The following is a 24,690-nucleotide window of genomic DNA, read 5'->3' as shown; positions in this document are numbered from 1 at the left end:
GGGGTGCACTTCCAAAGGACTATTTACCCAAGTCACAATGAAATGTTTTAATGGAGTTTAGCAAGGGCTGTAGGAGTTTGCATCTTTCTGCTCAGTGAGCTATTGGGGTTCCAACCAACTGATTGGTCAAGTAGCTTTCAGTAATCCCCATTGAGAGACTTTGGTAAGGAACAGACTACACAAAATGTGATGCAGGATGTACATTTTTTCTTAAAGGAGAGAGTTTAATAGGTTCTTCCACACCACCCTAGAAAATCTAGTGTAGTGTTCCCCTGCAAATGCATCATATTGCAAGGGGGCACCCTGGCTTGTGTTGCCAGTGAATTAAACCATTATATTCTTTATCACCAGCAGACCACGTTACCCCAACGTCTCCTTGAGTAGAAAGGCCCGAACTTCTGCAGCTCTCAGTATCACATCCTGGGCCTAGGAAAGTAAAGATAACGGAGATGGGCTCATTTGAACCCATGGTTTTGAGAGAATAACGGAACTAGAGCGGATGCAGTTACTAATTCTTTTACCAAAGGGGGTTCCAGACTGCCTTTCAGTGTTCAGGGTACGTCTACACGGCCAATAAAAGGTATGTTAGTTCGCTCAAGTTCAGATAACAGTAAGGACACAGCAGCTTCCCCTGAAGGCTCTCTCAAGCGGAGTTCAACAGCTGCTGTATAGTCACTGCTATTTTTAACACGCATTAGATATTGCAAGTTAAGAACACTCTTTTTTTTTTTGGGCACAGTGTGGACACCTTGAATCATTGTTCACAGTCTAAAAATGCCAGGGAAAGGGTTTACTTCTCCATTTACACAGCAAGTCATGAACAGAGGCCCTAGGTAAATAAAGAGAAAATGTGAAGCTGGCAACACCGGCAATGTTAATGGTAAATTCAGCAAAACTGTTCTTTAGCTCAGAGTGTGAGGAAAGTCAGAGCCATATGCACAGCGGGCTGATTTGGTACGATCATTGGGGCAGATGTGCCAACTTAATTACCTGTGATTTCTCGAGTGATTAACACTGATAGAACTCCCTCCGTCTCCGAATTCATTAGTGTTAAGGCCTCAGCTACTGATACCCACGGCGGTTAGGTTACCCTAATATAGCTAGATCCTTGCTGCACTTTAAAAGCAATGTTGATCTGTATAACTCCAATCTGGCAGAGATGCTTATCAGCCTCCGCAGGAGCATCATGAGACTAATCTATCTAAAGGTTTTTCTATAGCGTTCATCACCACAGCATTCAAGTCAAAAGATTAATCGTAGTCCTTGTTAATAAATCACTGGAAGTACTAAATTGGAGTCAGGCATCTAGCTTTTAGGTCTGCCTCTACCATGCCTTTGCTCTGTGCCTCAGTTTCCCCACCTGTAAAACCGAGCAAAGCTTATTCCCTTTGACGAAGGGCTTCGCAATGTATAAATAAGTGCCAAGCGTGAATATTGTCACACAGGCGAGAATTCCTGTTTTTCTGCTCAAATGCTTCATAGTCTTTTTCCATTTTTGAAATTTTAAAAGCAGTTGAACGTTCAGCTCCAGGACCTTGCAAGGGACTCCAGAAGAAAGCTTCCGTATGCTTGTAATTGAAACAGCAACAATCTTTGAATACATTGGTTTTGGCTGCCATCCATTTGCAAGCTTGCACACAAAATCGGATTCAAAAATCCAGGCCTGACAGAGAGGGGTTGCCCTCAGTTACGTATCCTGTTTGAATGAGTCATTGTACTGTCCAGCATACAAGAAGTGATGCTTCTTAGCAAAATGATGAGTGCCCATGTTAACTGTTTGTCTGTCATTTTGTTTCTCTGCAGCTTGAAAGCTATCCTGGTGGGGACGCCTCAGAACAACACAGTGGATCTCTCTGGCATCCCTCTGACACTGAAGGACTTGGACCGCATCATCTCATACCTCCAGCACAGCTCAGAGCACATCGACAATGTGGAGCTGTGCTTTACGGAGCTGACCGACGAGATGTTCCTTCAACTTCTGCCCATCCTCAGTGCCCTGCCTCACCTCACCACTCTCTCCCTGAACGGCAACAGACTCACCAAAGCAATCCTTCGGGACCTGACAGAAACGCTGAAGGACCCCAAGAAGTTCTCCAGCGTGACGTGGATTGATCTGGGCAACAACGTGGATATCTTTTCTTTGCCGCAGCCCTTTTTGGTCAGCCTCAAGAAACGATGTCCCAAGCAAGGCAACTTGCCAACCATTCTGGAGTTCGGGGAGGGCCAGATGAGTGACTTGGAAAGCCAAGAGGACCTGTGCTCAGCTGACGAAGATAGAAACCAACCTGACAAGATCAACAATGCAGATACCAGACGGCTGCTGACAGAGAGAACAATTGAGGTTGGGACGCTGACAAATAAATGTGACTCTGAGCAGGAAGCTGCTTGTGAGACAGCTCAGACATGATGTTCAGCCATGTGTCACTTGGCTGGGTACTTTGAAAAGAGACACTTTAAAACGGATACCTCACCTATGAAGGTTCTTATTAAGTGTTGATTTACATGTTCAGATGTCTATACAATCAATGCTTTGAGACTTTAGACTGTTGCCCCATCAGTGTCCTCTCATCGTATGAATGTCAACCCATTTTGTGTCATAGAGAACATAAAAATGTGATCAAGCTGTATACTTATATTTTATAAAGCTGGCCAGGTACTTTTAAACCTTAGCAATGAGCTGTGCTTTTTATCTCTCTCTTTAAAAAAAAAATCTATAGCACCAAGGTATCGTAATGCCAGTTCCCTTAAATAGCACAAAAGGAGAAGAAAGCAGCAAACAGAATTTGCCAGAGAGGTCTCTGTTTTGAGATGAGATTGTTCTTACTGAATCTAGCAAAATCTTAGTTTTAAAGTTCTCTCTCTTGTAAACAATGGATAAATGGCTGCCTTCCTAAGGAGGACTCTTGCGGAGACCAAATTAAACCTATCCCCACTCTGAACTGCACTGAAGAGTAGCATACTTGGTCAATGACAAAACAACCAGGGGATATTTCTTTGCACCAGCCAGTAAGGATAAAATTCACCTCCTGTGCAGAGGGGTCAGCACAAGGAGAATGTGCCCCGTAAGACCTGTTTTAATTGGAGTATAGTTGTTGGCTGGGCATATGTACAGGGGTGAATTTCCACTGCAGATACTTGCTCCTTACCACCACCATTTGGAATCTAGAAAGGCTGTCTCACTCTCTGGCCTTACAGGAGTTGGATCAGCAAGACGTCCAGTACTGAGAGCACATTTGGTCTTAGAGTTTGGCTACCACTCCCACTACTGTAAATAACTCCTTTGCTTTCAGTGAAATTACTTGGCCTTTACACCACTGTAACTGAGAGCAGAATTTGGGACCATCTGCAAAGTTTGAATTCAGGGGTTTGGTTCAGGCCCATCTCTAGTACATGTAAAGGGACAGAGCTGTTCCTAACAAATATTTATTACAATATGGAACGTTTATAGAAGAAAAATGAACAAAAAGTTTTCCTTTGGAAATTTTTTAATACACTGCCATTCCAGGGTGGGCAGGCACAAGCCAACTGAAGATACGTCAGGCCTGTACCAATCTTTCAGGTTATTTGACTGTCCCTACTCCCCCCGACCAGAAGTGCTTTGTTTCTAACATTTTTAGAAGAGAAACAGTTTTGAATTTCCAATAGCAAATGGAGATGGGACTTGCACTGCTGGCTTTGAATCTGGATCCTGTCTTCCCCAAAGTTCAGAGGTGTTTGGAGCTGGAATTTGCAGTGAGACCCATCTTTCTAGAGCATTTTAGTAGACTTATAAGGACCAAACCTGATTTCCTGGCATGAAATGTAGCCATTTGGCTTTCTGTTTGTATCCTGTTATTTGAATAGCTTTAGAGCATCATCTCCTTGGCTCAAGCATGAGTGACAACTCTTTTGGCTTTATCTACAAGTACAAATGCATTCAGAGAGTTTTCAATCTTCCCTTTGGCACTAGCCCCATAACATTGCTACACTATAAGTCTGCTTCCCCTCCACATGCAAGAAAATATCTTATAAGAGATTCTGCTACTCATTTAAATACAGCTGGCAAAATTCATTATGATTTGCATGTATCTAACATTTTTCTAACAGCTCATTCTTTTCACCAGGCATAAAAACCTTGCAGTGAATAAACTTTTTCTGTTTGCAGTAAAGGAGCTATCCATAATCAAAATAAATGACAGTGTTTAATAGAGACCTTGTCTTGAGTTTGCATTTATTACAGGCTTCACACTACCGGGACCACAGTTCACAGCAGCAAAGCCCAGCATATCTGCCTCATTGAAAATATTTCCCCTTTAAAGATACGTGGGTAGGTGCTTTATGAATTCATATCACAGACACTACAGTATTTCTCCACTAAACAAATGGTAGGTAACAATAATACTTCCGGGCTGATTCTGCCCTCTTACAACAGTGTAAACCCAGTGTGAATCTATTGACACCTGTGTAAGAGCACAATTGGACTCTTTGCACTGCCTGCCCAGTGGCAAAGCGCCGGGTCTCGTTTCAATGTGAAATGAGAATGCTTGTCCGAGAAACAGAGAAGCACATTGATCATCACCGGCATTGCACCTACTTACACCACCGCTGCATTTGGCCCAGAGTTGTGTGTACTTCACAAGATCACCATGCTGCTGCCGCCAACAGGAGAAGGCTTCAGCAAGCATTCGCGAATACTGAACCAACCCCCTGGCCCGCCCCTTCCTTGTAACAGTGGCAGATTGCGGGTGTTAAATGTATACAACATGCCAGATCCTGTACGAGCGAGCGAGTAGTTTCTATCAGTCGCCTGAGGACACTGCTTCCCCAGCCAGCAAGATTTTTAGTCCTAGCGTTAAAGGCAGAGAAAGCAGCGCTCACAATCCAAGCCCCTTGTGTCTCTTGTGAGCCCACCAGGGTGGTTTTTGCCAAGCACGTTTGAGCAGTCGCTGGCCTGTTCCAACTCTACAGGCTAGACACTTTCATTCTAAAAGGATAAATAATACACGTATCCAGCCTTTATGCAGCTAAACATCAACTGAGTATACACAGGCGCAAAACCAACACAGAACTTGAAGGCAGCCCGGGAAACGTGAACTGCCCATTCACCCTACTGCGTTAACTCTGAACTGTAATGCTAACAGCATACGAGCCATGTTTTCAGGGCATTTACATGTACAGTATACCATGGGTACATGGAGCTGGGATTCCCAGCTCAAGGAGACACTCTCGTGCTGGCTGTCAGCAAGTGAAACAGGCCGAGAAGAGAGTGCAGCTGTGGCCGTGCAAGCAGGGGGACGGGCCAGCCAGCCTGAGCGTGTGTCTATGGTCTTGGACAGGTGTGTCCTCAGGGACCCTAGCACTCCTTGCCATGGCTAGGCTCCATTATTTTTCATGCACTCCCAGCCCGAGGAGACATGCTTGAGCTAGTGACACACCGTGCTGCGCCACACCCTCCCTCCCCCCATTACTACAATGCTGTGCCAACTGGATTGTTGTGTACGCACAAAGGGCATTGCTCCTTGACGTACCATGCATCCTTCCCCCTCTGTCCCTAAGAGATGCTGAACACAACAGCAATCTTTCTTACTAGAAATCTGGTTTCCATGTAAGGGCCATAGTCCCTCCTTGATCTTTGTGCAAATCGCCCACTGTTACAGGCAGAGGATTTGATAGGGAGTGAGGGTAGTGTATCGCCCTATGTTCACGGGCTTGATCATAACTGGAATGGCATTTGGCTCTCCCCATAGCAAATATTCAGCAAGTTCAGCTCTCTGGGGTAGTGATATTTGTCTCTAGCGCTCTGTCTACGCCCAGCACTATGTGACAATAAAGTACCAAATGCACGCTAGGAGCTAGCAAACAAAATAGTTGTATTCTCAGCTATGTCAGTGCCTCTATTTGCACCACGTTCTGCCCTCACTTACACTGATGTATAGCCAGAGTTACACCAGAATTTGGCAGGGGTTTTGGGGGGCCCTTTAGTCTGAGCTCACCCATTTCACTCAGTAACTGCAGAAGAGGTCAGCGTTCCAACTGACTTAGAGAGATCAGGCCCAGCACATTTGACTAGCAGGTAGTGGTTTTCTTTGAAACTTAACTGAAACCCAAACAAAATCCGAGCCTTTTGCTGTCAACAAAACAGTCCTGTTCACATTGGCTGTGCAGTAATTGCCACTATTGAAATGGAGCTGGTATATCATGGCTCAGCAGGTCTGCTTGTAAAGCATTCCAAACCAGAGCTTTGAGAAATCAAATACTAATTATAACAATCCTAGGAATAGACACCTACAGAGTAAGCCTGCCACCCAGGTAAACTTCCTTGCTTTCCATATCACAGTGAATGGATGCTGGGTTATCTGTCCACGCAGCCTTTTACAATTCAGATTGCTTGCATGGTATTACACTTCTGCCTGCAAGGGGACAATAGCATCTTTGTACAGCATCCAATGAAGCTTCCAGGCTGTATCACGCATACCACTGATTCAGTCCTCCTTTCTCTCGGACTGAACCCAAACATAGCCACAAGGGGAAACACAGCAGAAGAAAAATCTGTGCAAGGAAATACAGTGCAAATGCAGTGAGGCAGGGCTTGTGGCTGAGCTGTAAGGCTGGGGGTTAGCGGAGACGGGGTCTACCTTGAGCAAATCACTTCACTGCTCTGTGCCTCAGTTTCACCCTCTGTGAAATGAGGCTACAACCAGCTCTTTCACAATGGTAAGCGAAGGCTCCGGGTAGAATTTGCAGAAGTGCCTTAGGTGCTTAAGCCTTAACTTACGGCCTGTTCACACTACCAATGCTGCACCGATATAGGCGTAGCTGCGGAGCCCCCTAGTGGCTATGCAGTGTAAGCCAACAGAAGGCGCTCTTAGGCCAGTATAACTCCACCACCGCACCCGATGTTCTTAGCTGTGCCAACGAACACTGCTGGCAACACAGTGGCATTCCTCTCCATCCCCCCACCCTGCTAGGGTGGGGGGTTGCTGACATAGCTACATCAGCTAGAGGCTGCGGCTTTTTCCCCCACTCCCAAGATAAAATTGTGACCAGCAGCAGATGTGCGAGACTCCCAGTAGCCCTTAGGGTTAACTCACTTAATTCATCACTGAAATGCAGTTGCCTCTAGTGAGGAACACTGCAACTGTCTTAGCAGCGCTCAGCAGACTAAAGACAAGGCAACCAAGTAGTTCATAGCTCATGAAAGTGACAGAAAGAATAGCACTTATGCAGACTAATTACCCAAGGTGGAAACTGACCCAGGAACTGGTGCCAACGCTCTTGCTGGTGAAAGAGGTGCCAGGAGATTTCTGATGAGCACTCAGGAACCATGGCTCTCTCTGTTAAAGCCGAGTACAGCGAGAGTTAATCAAGGGCATATAACCCTCAAAAGACAAACCCTATGTTCCAGAAGTATCACGGCCCCTGCTGTGTTCCTAACGTGCATTCGAATCTTCTGCCAGTTTCTATTTTTTAATATTAGCAGAGTGACCCAAGTGCCCCAAGCTTGTGTGTCATTTTCAGCATGCTTAGTTATCAGACAAACTGCTGGAGAGAAGCAATGTGGAAAATGAGACAAGATATCGGCCGTGGCGAAGGAAAATTGCTCCTGTGCAGGAATTCTGAACTATCACAGGTTGGCACAAGAACAGCTGGAGGCAACTCACATTGGAGCTCAAGCCACTTCCTCGGGACTTTAAGACAAACATTGGGTCTGCTCGTTATGACACCAAACATGTAGGACCTGACTCTCCATTTAGGTTTATGGATGGTATGCCGTGAGCTCCCCTGAAGAGGGTGGAGTTACATGAAATGGAGAAAAGAAACAGGCAAGTTTTCCACTGGGGAAGGAAAAGTAGCTCAGTATAGGAGAGTCATCGGGGTTATTTTATATTAAAACACTGCCTTATTCCTGGGGGAGTGGAAGTTTTGAAAGTCCCAGCAATCTGCCACTGAGTGGAAAGGGGAATGCATGCTTGGGATAGGGGCTACACTCAGTGTGCTGATGGAACTGAAGTGATCAATGTCCTGGCCCTGTCAGCTGGCTAGAAGTGAGGTGGTAGAGGGGACATGCACACATCTAGAAACAAAAGCTGGTGGGAAAGAGACAGTTTGTGCTCACTCAGCTGAGAGAGAATTCAGGCAGATTGAACTGGCAATATTCTCCCTTTCACTGTGTGTGTGTGTGTGTGTGTGTGTGTGTGATAGATTTTGACACAGACCCAAGACACTGGGTGTAACTGGAAAGTTCATTACAATATATCCAAAGGGAATCTGGTTTATTTTAAGATTTTGCTTAAGTACGGCCATTTGTTTTGCTACAGAAAATTCTTAGTGCACTGCATTCCTCTGTGTAAATTCTCTCCGTGTCACAGCAATGGCCAAATAACACCTCTAAATCCCCTGTACAAAGGGCTCCTTGCTGGCTCAGGGTTTTGCAACAACAGTCAGTCTCCATTTATTGCCACAAGTACCCATGATAGGGCTCATCTCTTCCCCAGGCATTTTTGTTTCATGATCACTTGCAGTCTCTTTTAAAGGCGTTTTACACAGGCTGGGGCAAGAGGGCGAGTTAACTTACAAATCAGCACAACACTAAAATCTTGCAAGAGCCTGCTGGTGCACACACAGAATAGAGTAATACCCACCTATTTAGTCCAGGGCTAGCTAACATTTCTACACATTCTTTCCCTTACCTGCTCATGGCCAATGAAAAAGGGAGAGCGCTCCCAGACCTCATGTTGGGACCCCGTGATCTACTCCATCCCACTGCTCTCTCACTGGTCCCTTTAGTCACTGTTTTAGATTCTCCCCCCTCCACGATCTCCATTCCCCCCACATTGTCTTTGCACAGTGCTTTGCACAGACAAGACCCATCAATGCAAACAGAAGGCAGGGCGGACTAGATGACTGACTGGTCACCACTAATCTTAAAAACCTATGGAGGCACCTCTGTGAAAGTAGCTCATCCTGCTCCCCTCTGCAGCCACAGATGGGTGCTGGCTCTGCCAATTTCTGGTGCTGCTGGTGGCTGGGAGGATGGAGTTCAGCTAAGCGGCTTGGCTTCAGGCTTGCTTGCTTTCATTAAAAGCACGGATCCTGTTCACTTTTCCCACAAGGTTCAGTAACGCCTTCCATCCCCAGCTCCTATGAGAAACAGCACCAGTTCTGCAGAGCTGTTCTGTGAGTTGATGTGTTTTGCAGGGAATGTGAAGTGGACAGATTTCTCTGCCCACCCCATTACAGAGCATACCCAAGGGTCCTCTGGGTCACTCCTCACTGCGGAAACGCCCATTTAAGAGTCTGAGCAGAGGACTAAGAGCCAGAAACTCCCCTGTTCCATTCTCATCATCGACAAACTGACTCCATCTGTGGCCTTGGCAACCTATAGCAAATCCATGGGCACTCAGTACTTCATTGTTATCATTATGCCACATAGCGTGGATCCGGGGCTCCAGGCCCATACTCGGGAATAGAATTCAGCTGCAGCTGTTTTCCAAGTCACAGGCCACTAGCACTTGACCCTACTGTTCCTAGCTAACCGAATACTGCACTGGGGTGTTTATCTTCTGTTAGCTGCAACTACTAGGGTCTCATCCAAAGCCCAATGAGGTCAAGGGAAAGACTCCCAATGATTTCGACCAGCTTTGGATCAGGCCTCTAGATAGCAGCAGTCCAATATTCCCATCAGAGGTCACCTCCCAGTCCCACACTACACCATCACTTGGTCTCTGCCTCAGTTCTCCCTCTCTGAGAGATGGGGATAATACTGTCTACCTTCCCCACACAGCTGTGTTGGGGATTAGCTGGTTAGTTGTTCTGAAGCGCTGACAATGAAAAGCGTCGAAGCATCCTTGCTGAACACAGATTGCGCTTCTCTTTTGCTGCCTCCCTGGTCTCTAGGTCTGCTAGTTATTACCTCAACTGCAACCAAGTCTCTGTCTGCCTTTGCTTCATTCCCCCGTCCCCTTTCACATCACAAGACTATCCCTCCCACCCACTCTGTTTCATACTCCAACACTGACTCTCTCTGGCCTTCCCACACCGGAGCGAAAAGCAGGCTAGCCACAGGGTATTTTTTGGAAGTTTTTGTATGAAGCCACGCTATGGACTACACAGAGGATGGGCCTCGGCATGAAAGGAGAGAGATCTTTGTGTATAGGATATCGGTCTAGAGCCCTACTGGCAAGTAAAGTTAGTCAAAAAATACCAAACCAAAAATCAAAATACTGACCCAAAACCCATTTTTTCCCCCTAACTTCAAGGGGGCTTTGGATCAAGCCCTAAACCCATTCCCCAAAAGGGTATTCAGAAACCTTACACAAATCCTGCATTCTTTCTGGGGCTCTCTCATCTCAAAAATAAGAAACAATTAGCCAGATCCTCAGCTGGGGTAGACATCAGCCACCTCTGTTTGCATCAACTGCAGGACTGACCCACTTTCCCACCACATCCTGCAACTAGCACGGTCTTGGAGGGCAGCTTATAAGGTTGACTAAAATATTCCAGCATGGTTTAAGTCTTGTGGTTTCCTAGCTGGTTCAGACAGGTCTTCCGTTAAACAAATGGAGCGGGGTTCTTCAGCTGGGGGTGAAGGACTGACAGTCCATAGCTTCAGGGAAAGACTACTAGGAAATCAAAATGGGATCCTTGAGATCAGAGCGGGCTGCTCGCTAAGCCCTGTTTTTGCAGAGCTGTAGGCTTGACAGGCAGTTTAAAGCTAAGCCAAGAAAGCAAAAAAAAACACCAGACTTCTCTGGCTCTGCCCAGAATGATAAACGACTGAAAGAGCAAAGCCCTGGAAGAAACTCTCAGCTGGACTGTCTGATTTCTTGTCAGGCAACACCACAAATAAAATAAATCCTTTTGATGAATGTGGCAGAGGTCCAGGAGCAGCATTGGGCCATGAGTCTTGCAATAAAATAACAGTGTCAGATTAAACATCCTTCTTCACAGCAGCTTTAGTTAGGCGTCTCTCCCCATCTTCCTCCTTGACACTGCTCCTCTCACTTCTTAGAGCTGCTGCATTATTATACACTTTCCAGTCTCTCTTGACCTTGCTCAGATAGTTCACAATTCAGTCTTAAAAGTACAGGAAATTTCAGTTCCTTTTCCTATCTCAGATACTTCCTCTGCCCTTCATTACTATGGTGTCTCAGCACCACACAATCCGTAACGTATTTATCTCCACAACACCCTGTGAGGCAGGCCAGGGCTACTCTCCCTGTTTTACGGATGTGGAATTAAGGCCCAGAGCAACAGTCACTTGCCCAAGGTCCTATGGAAAGTCTGTGGTGATGTAGGGATTTGAACCCAGGTCTCCCTAGTCCCAGGCCCTAATCACTGAGCCATCCTTCCTCCTTGGATTTAAAGTCTTATATATGATTACATAGTTCATGTGTTAACTCACTGCTTCAATATAGGTTATTTGCTATGTATTTATACAGCATCTACACAACTGGGCCTCTGTCTAGGGCTGCAATACAAATAAATAAAAAGATACTTTGCATTTATGTAAACACCTTTATGAAGGGGTGGGATGGGCAAGCATAGGCTAATGCACAGAGTTTAACTACAGGACTCTTGGGTTCTATTCCCTACTCTGCCACAAATTTGCTGTGTAACATGGAGCACTTATCTCCACATCAGTTTTCTCCATCTGCAAAATGGGGATAATAAAGCCCACCAGTGGTCATGCCCAAAAGAGGGCATCCACAGCATCCTCAACACTATATGGGGACATTGATTCAATACGAATCCAGAGAGAAGAGTAAGTACACCATATTGCTTCACCAGCATCTCTCCTGGAGGTCAACCATCCAGACACTGACAGATCTGACCTCAAACTGCTTAGTATACAAGGTCAGACAACAGGATTACAGCAAAAATGGAAAAAGCTCCAAAAGGAGACCAGGGCATTTTTCTTAGGCCTTGTCTATGCACAAAAATTGTGCCACTTTAACTACATCCACACTGGGAGTGGGGATTTTATCAGTGTAAAGGGGCCTTTACACCAGTATAACTATGTCCACACATGGGGTTGTACCAATTTAGTTATTTTGGTAGAAAAATCACAGCCCCAGCTGTGTGTATAAATAGTTAGACCAGTCTGAAAACTGTTTGGAAACAGGGCTTTATTTGTTTATTGGCTTCCTTTTGCTCACAACATGGATTAAGTTAATTAGCTAGTCGATTCTGTGGGAAACAATTATTCCTGTTCTGTGGCATCAGCATGGAAGGAGCGTGGTTTTGAAGACAGCAGACCGTTTCCTTTTGCAGTTTGTCATCCAGAAAACAATAAAAGTCAGAGAGCTGGGATCTTGGCATTCAGATATGTAGCAGGCTGAGAATTTTTGAATATTTGGGTCCTGTGATTTGAAATAGCTTTGAAAGGGTGATTCCAGTACAGAAAATCACTGCTTTCAGAATATGAAAATTAAAGTTGATTGAGGTCATTTATTGTGTAGAAGAGAGAAGAACTCTTCCCCCCCCACACACACACACACCCAAAGATGTAATAAAATAAAAGGCACCATAAAGAATCTGAGTATAATGTGGTTAGTTATCTCAACCGACAATGAGGCTGGGCATGGGCAGGAGAGAAATAATTCTACAGGGGAAAAAAAATGATCCCTTCAGCAGTGAGAATGTCATTGGCATTCATTTTGTGCACTCCCTCTGAAGAATCAAATCTAAGGGCATTAAAACCAGTAGACAAGGAATTATGAAGGCATTACAAAAAGTCTACTGCCATAAACCCAAAGGACTCATTTCAATTGGATTCCTCAGGGCAGGGTTTGCAAACCTGGGCTCTTTTTTCCTGCAAGTTACGAAAGGGTTATATTTCTGGGAGCAGTAAGGAAGTGTGAGCTGGCAACAGCAGTCATGAAAATACAAGTCATTCATAAACAGACATGAATAAAGGGAAAAGGTCCAGATTAAGGGAGGCGCTGACCCCAAACGGCCACAGGAAGCCGGGATGGAAATGAACATGGCCAGACCAGACACATTCACAAAGTTACTCAAGCTCAGAAAGTGCAAGTGAGATGTGGAAATGGGCGAATATAATGCTGTTTATTTAACAAAGGTTCAGGGAGACCTACTGGGTGTGGGTGTACTGGAGAAGCAAAATACTTCTCATAAATAAATAGCTTCTTCCCTCCCTGCTGCAAGGTAAGTGATGAAATAAAACACCCCGGGGGGTTGGGAAGGAGGAGGATAAAAACCATACCACACTAACCCAAGGGGATTGATTTTGCATCCTAGTGCGAGTGTCACACTCTGGATTTTAAATAAATATATTTACAGCAAACTATGTGTATTGCAGAAGCACCTAGCTGCCACAACGGAGGAGATCAGGGCCCTTTTGTGCTGGTCCCCATATGTACAGAGTAAGAAAAAGTTCCTGCCCCAAAGAGCTTACAATTGAAACAGACAGGTAAGACACATGAAATAATATTTTTCCCATTTTATAGAGGGGAGACTGAACCATCGAAAGATTAAGGGCATATTTTTAAAAATCACCTAAGTGACTTAGGAGCCTACATGCTATTGAAAGTAAATGGAACTTAGGTGCCTTTAAAAGTTATACCCTAAGTGACCTGCCAAAGGTCTCTAAGACCCTGTGCAAAGACAGGAATTGAACACAGATCATCTTCTTATCAGCCCCGTGCCAGAACTTCCTCCCTTCTAGCTCATTTTATTACAAGGAAAATAAATATACAGAGTAGACTGACCAGACGATGACAATTCCATCTTGTGGCAACTTTTGAGATTTCAAAATATGTTCTTATTGGAATAAAACCGAAACCTTGCCAACATTTTCAGGAAAACAACTGTGTCAAAATGTGAGTTTTAATTCAAAAACCTGAGGTCTTTGATTCAGAAACAGGTGTCAAAATATCCAACAGAGTGACCATGAGTGTGTCCGGAGAGGCCTATGACATGACTCAAAGCAGAGTTTCTCATCCCAGGTCATGAATTCAGGTAGAGCAGGAACCTAGGTCTCCCATATCCTAGGCCTATGCCCTAACCACCACGCTACAGAATGTGAAAGACTTAGTCTCTCTCAACCAAAAAAACTGTTTCAATAGTCTTCCACAAAACATTTTGCCCCAAACGTTTAGACAGCTCTAATACATAATCATCCACATGCACTGATCTAGATCAATATGCAGGAGATACATTAAAAGGAATACAGACCGCAAAACCAAGAGAGAATCGGGAAAGAAAATCAAACATGTCCATTGTTCAGAATTCCAAATTCCACAGTTGCAACGGGGTGGGGGTGGGGGGCCAGGGTCTTAACACTGATTCCTCACGCAGAAGGTCCCAAGTTCCATCAACTGAAATACATCTTAGGCTGCTATTACAAAGTCAGGGCTTTGACCAAGAAATTGACTATCCTGCCTCCAGCCGTGTTCACATACTGATGCTTGACAGGATGGCAACAACAAATCTATTACCTCTTCACCGTAATAAACCTAGCCAGATTCTCAATGGAGAAATACTGCCTTGCTCCTGACCCCTTTGGTGATCAGATGTCACCAGGAGGCATGACACCGGACTGCTCTTCATTACAAATATTATTGTTCAAACAGGTACCCAGAGCTTAGTGAAATTCAGATAAAACATTTGAGTCTATGCCCATCCAAAACAGTGAATCCCACAGGAAGATCAGACACAGTGGGCTCTTTCCAGCCATTTGGCATTCAGTTTGAAAGGATAAATAGCAAAATAGATTTAACATCCACAGCCCCTGGAAACTCCACCACTTTACACAGAGAGCCTGGTTTTCAAAAGAACACAGGGAGAGATTTTCAAGGGCTCAGCAGCCACAGTTGGGACTGGTGTTTTCAGAAGCTCCCAGCAGTTCCCAAGGTGATGCTTATGGCCAGTTTTTCAAAAAAGCTCAGCACCCAAAGTGTGGAGGCCAGTCATCTTCCCAACCCAGAGTCCCCTTCCATCTCTGACCCCGGGCTGGCACACAGGGCGCTGGGTGCTCAGTCCATTCAGTGCTTTGTGGGGTAAACGCTAAAACTTTGGACACTAATTGCACATCAACAGGCAGCTAGTACACTATTACTCTTCCTTATCACCGTGCTAGTCAAAACGACCTGAGCTCAGGGTCCCATTGTGCACCTCACATATCCATGGTAAGCCAGTCCCTGCCCTGGAAAGAAGGCAAAGTAAGGAGTAGACACGGTATCCCTTTGGCCACTCAGCAGCAATCACACTGCCTCTGCTGCAGCCACCCTGTGCAGTAATCTGAGCAGAGGTGACAAAGGCCAGTGTCCCGTCTCCAAGGTGACAGGATGGGCCACGTGGCTTCTCCTAGCACTAGGTATAAACACAACCAGTGACTGTACACTGAAAAGCAGCAGACACTGAAGGAGACAGAGACGCAGGCTGTGCGTGTGCTGAACCTGAATCTGATCACACGCATCACTAACTTTAGCAGAGCTACTCCTGACTCACAGCAGGACAAGAGAAAGCAGAATCGAGCCTTGAAGATCCAGGCCTCCCTCTCGCTGTGCATCACATGGCTGTAGGTCCCCACTCTTGCTTCCTTGTCTACTTTACTTCATCTCCCTTGCTCCCTTGGGGGGTGAAACATGCCACGAGCTCTGCCTTGCCCCAAATCTGTCTTTGGGGAGGAGAGTGAATACTGGATTCAGAACTGTATTGACAGAACAGGACAGCTTGTGCCTCAGCAGCGCCCTGTCCTTCCAACGTGCCTCACCTGCAATGGGGTGTAGGACTAGTGGGTCTCTGTGCCCCCCGAGCCTCTCTGAGGAATTGCCAACAGAGCCACAGGCTGTGGGTTTTGTGGGGTGGACCCTTGCCCTGGGAACTGAACAGCAACTCATTTTACTCAACGGTCATCAGAGCTGATGCGACCAGCAACCTAGAGAATACTACAAGGGAAGTTACAACATACCCGAGTGCTCCTATAGCAATGCCACTGACCTCATTTTCACGGGCACCCCAGGATTTGTGGTGGTTAGCACATCTGAAAAGTCAGGCCACAAACCTGTGTTTCCGCCACCTACGCTGTAAATGTGTCACCCACTGGGATTAGGCCAGGGACCTGGCCTTTCTGGTTGTTTTATAGAGCTTAGATGACCCATACCTGTAGGTTTTATGGGCCTGTAGGTCCACATTAGCATCAGTGGGACAACCCCTGTACATAAAGAGCACGTACATCAGTGTTTCTGTAGGATCAGGATCTATCAATTTATAGGGTACCAGAAACATGCATGATTTACTAAAGTATATCAAAAAGGCAAACAAAACTCACTAGAGACAACATACCTTTCATCCAAATGCTTTGACTGGCTAACTCTACCTTCCACTGGAGGTCACTAGCAGAGTAAGCTTGTGGGACACAATGATTTCAGAAAAGGAAGTCAATCAGCAAATAAATAAAAATTTAGAAAAGGAGAGACTCCAATGTAGTTGAAAAGTGAAGGAGGAATCAGGCAGCTAGCTCAGTAGAACCAGCTACTGATTAGAGGTAAATTAGCACAAGCTGGGCTCTGCTAACCCTCCAGTGAAGGGTGCTGTTGCATCTATAATCAGCAATCATTGGCCACATGGGGTAAACATGAGACTGGATTGAGAAGGGAGGGATAAGATTTGTCTCTTGGGCTGGCAGATGGCTGTTTGTTTGTAGTCACTGTGGAAACACTCCTGGATTTACTCTACAAATAAGACAACCAAGAAACCACCTAACAAAACCTTCCTTCTAAGCTCCTTAGAGCAAATGTGCTTTGCAGTGTTCTCTCACTTGTGTAGGATAGTGCGTATTCCCTCTGGAACAGCAACTTTAGGAATCATTAGAAATTGTAATGAAACTGGCTGTGTGAAGGGGCTGTACTGATTTGTTTTGGCTGCCTCCCCTACTACTCCCCTCTCCCCCCATCCTCATTTTGAAGCCTCTAGGTTGTAAAGAGATAGGTTCCCTATCATTTATAAATAACAGATCCTCTAGATTTAACCCCAACAGCCCTGCAAAGAAGGACGGCTGGATGCCTTTCCAAACTAGAAAGCACTCACAAGCCTAAACCGAAGCAATCCTGATGCGACAATAGAAACCAGCAGTAGAACCGAGCTGATGCAACCTCTCATTAAAAATACTGATTAAGAATTTAGGCCCAGATCTACAAAATAGTAAACCTTGTTTTTAAAATTGTTCCTCTGTACAGCAGCTGCCTTCACCCTGTGGTCCCTGCTTTCCGGTAAATAGCACCAAGCTTAGGTGGGATGTTGCTGGCTGAATACATACAATTAGGTTAATTAAGTTTTAGCACTTAGCAAAGTTTGTGAACCAGCTAATTGGGCTGTAGGGGACAATGAACAGTAGGGTTCATAGATTGGATGCAGAATTCATGAAGCACAAGGTAAGGTTTATAAGATCATGCAGAGGCCACCTACAGTGACAATGTCCATGAATAGCAATTATTATTATTGTAGCCTCTCAGAGTCCCTATCATGAACTTGTCCTAGGGCCCAGATCCTTAAGGGTTTTTAGGTGCTTAACTCCCATGCCCGGGAAGATTTTGGCCTAAGTGCACAAAGAGGCCTAAATTCAGCCTGGATATAATGAATGGAACTCTGAATTGTACCAGTTTACAGCATGGCCTAATGTAACCCAGGGACCTGAGCATCATTTAGACTATTTGGGTGAAATTTTCAAAGCCAGCTACGTGACTTAAGAATCTAAGTCCACTTAGGCATTTACATCACTTATATACTTTGGGGAAACATTACCCTTTATCAGAAGATGGCTTGGAAAAGGTAAACATTGCAAAGTTCAAAGTCAAGGAGAGATGGGCTCAGTCTTGTTTTTTTAAATGTAGACAGCAAGAGCCAGGTTTCCAAAAGCTGCCCTGATTTTGCACTCAGTGTCTTGCATATGGAATACCTTGCATCCACTTGCTTTACCTGCACAAGTGCCAGCTTTTGAGGCTGCTAAACTGGAGCTCCAGTTCGAAATAACTTGACCTCGGTGGGGTTACTTAGAAAGGAGGTGACCAAACCACTACTAGCAAATACACAAAAGAGCAGTGGTTGTCATACCCCCACAACATTTGCCTAAGTACCACAACTGTTTCTTGTTTGACATGCAGAGGAGGGAGGGTATGAGGCACTTTTGAATGTCCTGCATCTAATGGAGGAGTGGGCCACAGTACCTGGCTACCTATGCTGGGGTCATGGGAGTGAGCCCGTGGAGACCCAGTGGCTCTACCAGACTCAGTAAGCAGTGTGGAGGGGTTGTAGTTGCTCTTCCAGCCCAAGTTGGAGGGTGGGATTTCAAATCCCTGCCTGTCAACTCTGTACATGCATTAATGCCCTGTTGTTCAGACCTTATGCATGTGAGTTTCACCCAGGCCCCATGCACTGGGACACATTTCACCCACAATGCACAGGGTGCAAGTGCATTTGCATAAACACCCAGAGGAGGTTAGACTCAAATTCTCAGCTGCCTGAAGCCAGATTTTCCCCTCCTTTATTAAAAGAAGAAAAAAATCCTGGCCTGGAAATGACAGTTTCCCAGTTGGGGAGAATTTTTGCATTATTTATTGGCAGCTTGGCTGGCATGTTTGACTGTGATTCAGAAGGTGGTAAATAGTCAGCTAGCGTTAAGCTGACAAAAAAAATGCTGCATCTGGAAACAGTGACTAAGTACTATCCCTTGAGGCCAAGCTGCTTTACATATAACATACAGCGAGAGCATGATTAGATATCAGGGGGTCTCTAGCTCTTGCTGATCAAAGAACTCAGGCCAAACTTCACCCTGGTATAAATGAGCACAGCTCCCACTGAAGTTATTTTTCCCAGTGGATTGGTGAGCCAGTTGCAGATCTGCCATGGGGCATGGAAGAGAAATGTCACAGATGGCAAGTGTTGCATACTGGAGGGACCAGATTCCAGCCAACAGATATGAACAGGTCAGTCCTTGAAAACGGATAGGTCTGGGAATTTGCCATTGCTGTAGCAGCATGCAGCTGAGCTAATCTTTTAAATATACCAATGTTCTGCTCTTATGTAGTGTGTTTCATCTGGAGAGCTCAAACTACCTCTCAGAAGTGGGTAAATATTGTTACCCCTTTTAATACAAGTGGTTAGCCAGTATTTGAAGTCTTGTATGTTGTTTCTGTATGGAGGAAAATTGATGGAGTCAGGTATTTCTCTGATGCAATCCTGTTTGTTTACAACTAATGTTCCTAAAGTCCTGCTTCCCTGAACACACACACACACACACACACACACAAAATCAAAAAGCAGTATACTGTCTCTGTGCTAATAGTTCCCAGCCTCTTGCCAGCCAGCACTCTACTCAAAAGATCTCTCTTAGCCTTTTCCTCAAGGCCATGCTACACATGCTATTCTGGCTGTGGCTGGAGCTTCCTTGCTGCCTTCTTTGTCAGCTTCTCCGATGTTTGTACTGCTTCTCTCCTCACACACGCAGCTCCATCAAACAACCCTCAGTGCCTTGCATTTGCATTCAACCCCCAGTCAAACTGCTTGGTCCATGTAACATAGATTCCCAGCTAGCTTTCCATGCAGCCTGTGGCTTGGGCGGTGGCTCCCATTGTTTCAGCTGTCTATTCCATAAAGGAACTTAATTTCTTTTTACATTTACCACATCTGTCAGGCGAGGTTTCCCTCAGCTTAACAACAGTATCCAGACTTTATAGGAGTAATAACTGAGCCGTGTGGGGGAGGGCAGGTGTTAAGGACAACATTTTTCAGAAGTGGCTGTTCAATACGTGAGTCTCCAGTCCTGCATGAAACTCCCTGGGCCTGATTTTCAGACATTCTGTATACCCTCACCTTCTATTGAAGTCAATGGGAGCTGCAGGTGTTCAGCACCCCCTGAATATCCAGCCTAAGGGGTCTCATTCTGGGCACCCAAAGTCAGTAACCACTTTTGAAAATGCTGGTCTAAAATTACTTCCCAAAGACTCTACAGCAAGTCCTGACGTTGGCTTAGTTCTTGACTCTGCCATATCTCCTGATTCCTAGCCCAGAGCTCAGACTAAACCACAGCTGCCTTTCCCCTCGAGTGATGCAAATGATGCCTATTCACCTTAGCCTGTAGCTCAAGGAAACATTTGTTCTTCCTTATATGCTGACTGGTAGCCCTCTTCCTTAAATGAGCAATGCTTCCTTCTGGAGACCACACTCCGAGGTCTAACCTTGTTTTGGGTTAAACTGAATAGCATAATCAAATATTGTCCCAAGATACATTCTAAGTGCTATGGTCTACATGGAACAGAGCCCAATAAAACACCATCTCTAGCCTGTAAAATAAACTGATCCTATAAAAGAGTTCCTTTATTAACTCTGCCATTATACCTCACTCTCACTACCTCTCCCACTATCTGGGATTAGATTCGGTGTATGGCAGGTTAGATCCCAGCATTCGCCTCTTCCCGGCACTGGGAATCATCCCACCCCATAATTTTTGTAAAGAAGCCAGAAGTTTAGGAAAGTTGTCTTGGCCCCTTATTTATTTATTTATGTGCCAATTGCTCTGTATGGCTCAATTTGAGAAGACACAGAAAGCTTCATTCTGATTTCCTTTCCACAGGATTTTCATTTGAATAACTCTATTGACTTCAGTGGTGTTACTCCCAATTTACAATCAGCATAAATGAGACAAGAATCAGACCCACAATCTCTAGTCATATGCAAAGCCAACTAAACTCCTTACTAACAAGCTCTAGTCCAGAGGAGAGCTTAGGGAGTGCTGGTTACCACGTGTGGAGCTATGAGAAACAGCAGTGCAGGTCTGGGAGAGGCTCACATGCACAAACCAGCCCCCCAAAAAATCAAAGTGCAACTCAGCTGAAGTTGCCATTTCATCCGATTTCTTGGTGAAACCCTGTGGATTGAGCAAAAGGTTCACAGAGGTGGGCTAGTTTGTGATGGAACATGGAAATCAGGAGAGTTTCACGTGACTTTTGGAGTCTAGCTCTGAACAGGTTTGTGTGGCCACACTTAGACAATCCAACAGATCCCTCCAATTTCATGTTGTTCCTGGTGGCATTCCATACCTGCTCCTGTGTCTCATTCTGCAGGGCATCTGCCTTCACACAGCACCCAGTGCTTAGGGAAGTGATCAGGAAGTCAGCAGAAGGGGCAGACTTTTCCTGTGGTTGTCCATGCAATTTATCCATCTAATTTAATCGCTACCTACTTCTATAAACGCCTTCAAGCTTTCCTCAACACTTGATTTTTTATGACTGCTGCCTGCTTTCTATTCGTTTCCCTTCTTGCTGTCTACTGCAATATTATTATAGTACAGTTAGTTTTCAGTCACACCTCGGGGCTTCATCTGAGATCAGGGCCCTACTGTGTCAGGCACTGTAGAGACAGACAGTCCCTGCTTCATCAAGTTTACAGTCTAACTAGGCCAAGGAAGTATTCTTCCCATTTTACAAATAGGGAACTGAAAGAAAGAGAGACCAGCCATTAAGGGCCAGATTTTAAAAAGGTATTTAGGTGGCTAGTGGGATTTGCAAAAGCACCACTGCACCTAACTCCCACCGATTTGGGAATTGGGCTCCTAGGCACGTATCTGCATCTTTAAAAATCTGGTCCTAAGAGACATGATCGAGGTCACACCCGCAGTCCGCGACAGACCCAGGAATGGAATCCAATCCTGCTCCCGTGCCTGATGCACAAGCTCCCCTTTTCCCTCTGCTTGCCCTTTTATTGTCCCCCCCCCAGCGGATGCCCCTCGTTTATGGTGGGTTTCTATTAGTGAAGGTGACATCCTGGAGCAGGTCTCCACTGCCCCACAAGGGGGTGTGAATAGCAGGGCTCAAAGGGCTGCGCTGCAACTCCCTCATGTGGACGCTGTGGGCATGAACTAAAAGGTTCCTACTTCGCACTAATGTCCCATCTGAAGAGGTTTATGTTCATGCAAATTTCAGTTCGCCCCCGCAGCGTCCACCCGGGGCAGCTACAACGCTGCTCTTCGGTGCACACCACGGATGTCTTTTGTTTCAGTTCTGCCGTACAGTGCCCCTTCATGCTCTGGCCAGGGCAGCAGGGGCAAGGCACGACATCGGTAACATCCTTATTGGAAAAAGCCGCTGGAATCACAGACAGATCCAGGGCTCTGCTAGAGGAAATCAGCTGTTTTCAAGCTTCCAGTTAAGCCAGTTTTATACTAGTAAATCTTGACAACAGTAACCGAGATGGAACTAACCCCCATCGTCTGCCTTGCTGCAGGCTCTAACTGCAAGAGAGGTGACCTTGCTTTCGTCTTTGCACTCTAGCCCTTTAGCTTGTCAATTATCTTCTCAGCTACAGTGAGGGCTAGTGATCAAATACTGTTCCTGGCTGTGAAACATCCCTTTCACTAGAAGTATGGGCCCAAATATCTAACTTCTATTATTCTTATTTATTGTAGGACAGAGCCAAGATCAAGGCCTCATTGTGGTAGATGCTATGGAAGTATACCATCGGGACAGCCTGTGTCCCAGTGAGCTTACTATCTAAATAGACACAACAGACAAAGGAAGTATTATTCCCATTTACAGATGCAGGACTGAACGTTAAGTGACCTGACCAAGGATGTCTGTGACACAGCTGGGAATTGTACCTAGATCTTCTGAGTTTCAGTCCAGTGCCTTCGCTCAGAGACCATCTTTCCTACAAGTTCCTTTCAGATGGCTTTGAGGGCCCAATCCTGTGACATGCTCAGGACATCACAGGATTGGGCCCTAGAAGAGTTTCCTTTACAGAGATGTACATTTCATTTGTTATTTGCTCTAGGAGCATGGAACCTGGCACCCCTGATAGAATTAGCAACTGGCTTTGTGTAATGCTATTTAGGATGTGTTACATTGCTCCATCTGTGCAGTTTACATAAATCTCTGCCAGAATTAAAGTATCACACTACAAAATCATTTTCAAAGCATCAACGTGGTGGGGGTGATTCCTTGTTGTTAATCTCTGAGTCAAATTCTGCAACAAAACAAAACTAAATAATGCATCTAGGCCAACAGCCAGTTATTGAAATGCTAGGAAGGAAGAGGTGTTAAAAACCATAAAGCAATTGTCAATAATCCTACAAATATTTAATCAAAGATGTGATTATTTCATGGGTTCTAAAAGGCACTAAATTGTTCTCAGGTGAAAGTTTACTTACATTTCTGCCTCACAGTAACTACAAACTGCTTATGATGTTGTTGTTGTTAGTTTATAACTTCAAGGTTGCCAGGTGCTGAGAGCCTCCTTGGAGGGTGCTGAGAGCTCTCAGTCTGGGCAGGGGGAGGACTGAGAAGCCCCAGGTAACTTCCCCTCACCCCCCACTCCTGGAGGGGAACAGGGAGGTGAGAAGCCCTCGGTGGCTTCCTCTCCGCTCCCAGCAGGGAACGGGGAGCGGAGTGGGGGCAGCCCACCAGGAGCTGGTAGGGAAGCCATGTTCCAGCAGAGCTGAGAGACCAGGCTAATTACTGCAGGGGCTGTAAGTCAACCTAATATAGGTTGACTTATGTTTCTAGTGTAGACATACCCTAAGAGAGGCACATAGAAGAAGAGAGACACTGCGGAGTATATACTGGGGACCACATTCTTAAACAAAAAACCCAATGGAAGGGCATCGGATGTTGATTAGAGCTAGGGACTGGGAACTAGGACTCTTGAGTTCTTTTCCTGAATTGCCCAAAGTGGTGAAAGGTAATAAAAATCCAGCTTGGCCTGTTAAGGTTATTTTTATAAGCAATTTAATATGCGTTGGAGACAGCAAAACTGGTACAAACTGGATGTGTTTATGATAAGAATCACCAATTATGGGTCTCCAAGGTTCCTGGAGGGGTCACCACATTGGTATAGCAACACATCAGGCTAGTGCTAGAACTGGAAATAAGCATCCACATATAAAAATCACTGGATAACTGATTTGATTGCATAATTTTAATGGGACAAGGTTGCCATCCCTTTTTGCCCACTGCTTTTCTGGAAGTCACTGAGAAACTCGTTCCAGATAAGCTAGTTTGACAGGTTGGGACTGAACAGCTTGTGCTAAGCTCTGCTTCGTGGTCATAGGTGACACCAGCCCCAACTCACTCATCTACCTTCCGACCATTGGGTCTTTGCTTTTCTGATCCTGAAGTCGTCCTGATCAAGTGAGGCGAGGGTACCAAACATCACTGCTTCCAATGTGTTTGGCTGAATGCCGAGCAGCACCTGGGATGTGAGCTTGAGGTTGAGGTTCTTGCTATCAACATCACCAGAGCATGTCAACTTTCCTACCCCATCTTATTTGTCCTCTTGCCCTTCTTCCTCTTTTGTCTAATAAGAGTTTGGGTTAGCCAGCCAAGACCCCTTTTGCAACACTGTTGCAATTAAAAAGGAAAACTCTGTACAATGTTTTAGCCCAAGTTTGGTAAAAGTTTGCCAGCCCTCAGAGGGTCTAACGGAGTAATGTGCCTTGCCACTGGTTTTCCAGCACCTATGCTGCAAGCAAGAAAGACACAGCCAGAAGTTACATTTTCTATTTTCACTTTTCTTCTCTCTCCTTGTGGATGCAGCTGTTTTGTCTTAACTTTAAAAAGTAACAGGATTGGTCTTCAGCTAACTTTTCCGACCCACAAATCAAATAGTTGTGTTATTACAATTAATAAAAGATTTAATACCATATCTGAATACCATCTAAAGGACTTTCAAAAAGGTAATCTTACCCTATAAAACACA

At 45.3% G+C, this 24,690-nt stretch overlaps 1 protein-coding gene across 2 annotated transcripts in view; it reads left to right on the top strand.

The window, feature by feature from the left end:
- Positions 1-4,191, top strand: part of LRRC75A (leucine rich repeat containing 75A) — a 191,444-nt gene extending 187,253 nt beyond the window's left edge. For both annotated transcript variants that reach the window (XM_048824181.2, XM_048824182.2), the window contains one exon: positions 1,804-4,191. In XM_048824181.2, the coding sequence (XP_048680138.1) occupies positions 1,804-2,407 (604 nt within the window). In that variant the 3' untranslated portion in view covers positions 2,408-4,191. The remainder of the gene's footprint in view (positions 1-1,803) is intronic.
- Positions 4,192-24,690: the final 20,499 nt, after the last annotated feature.

The sequence above is a fragment of the Caretta caretta genome, chromosome 17 (assembly GCF_965140235.1).
Source record: "Caretta caretta isolate rCarCar2 chromosome 17, rCarCar1.hap1, whole genome shotgun sequence".
NCBI lineage: Eukaryota > Metazoa > Chordata > Testudines > Cheloniidae > Caretta > Caretta caretta.
This window is presented reverse-complemented; position numbering and strand designations above follow the sequence as displayed.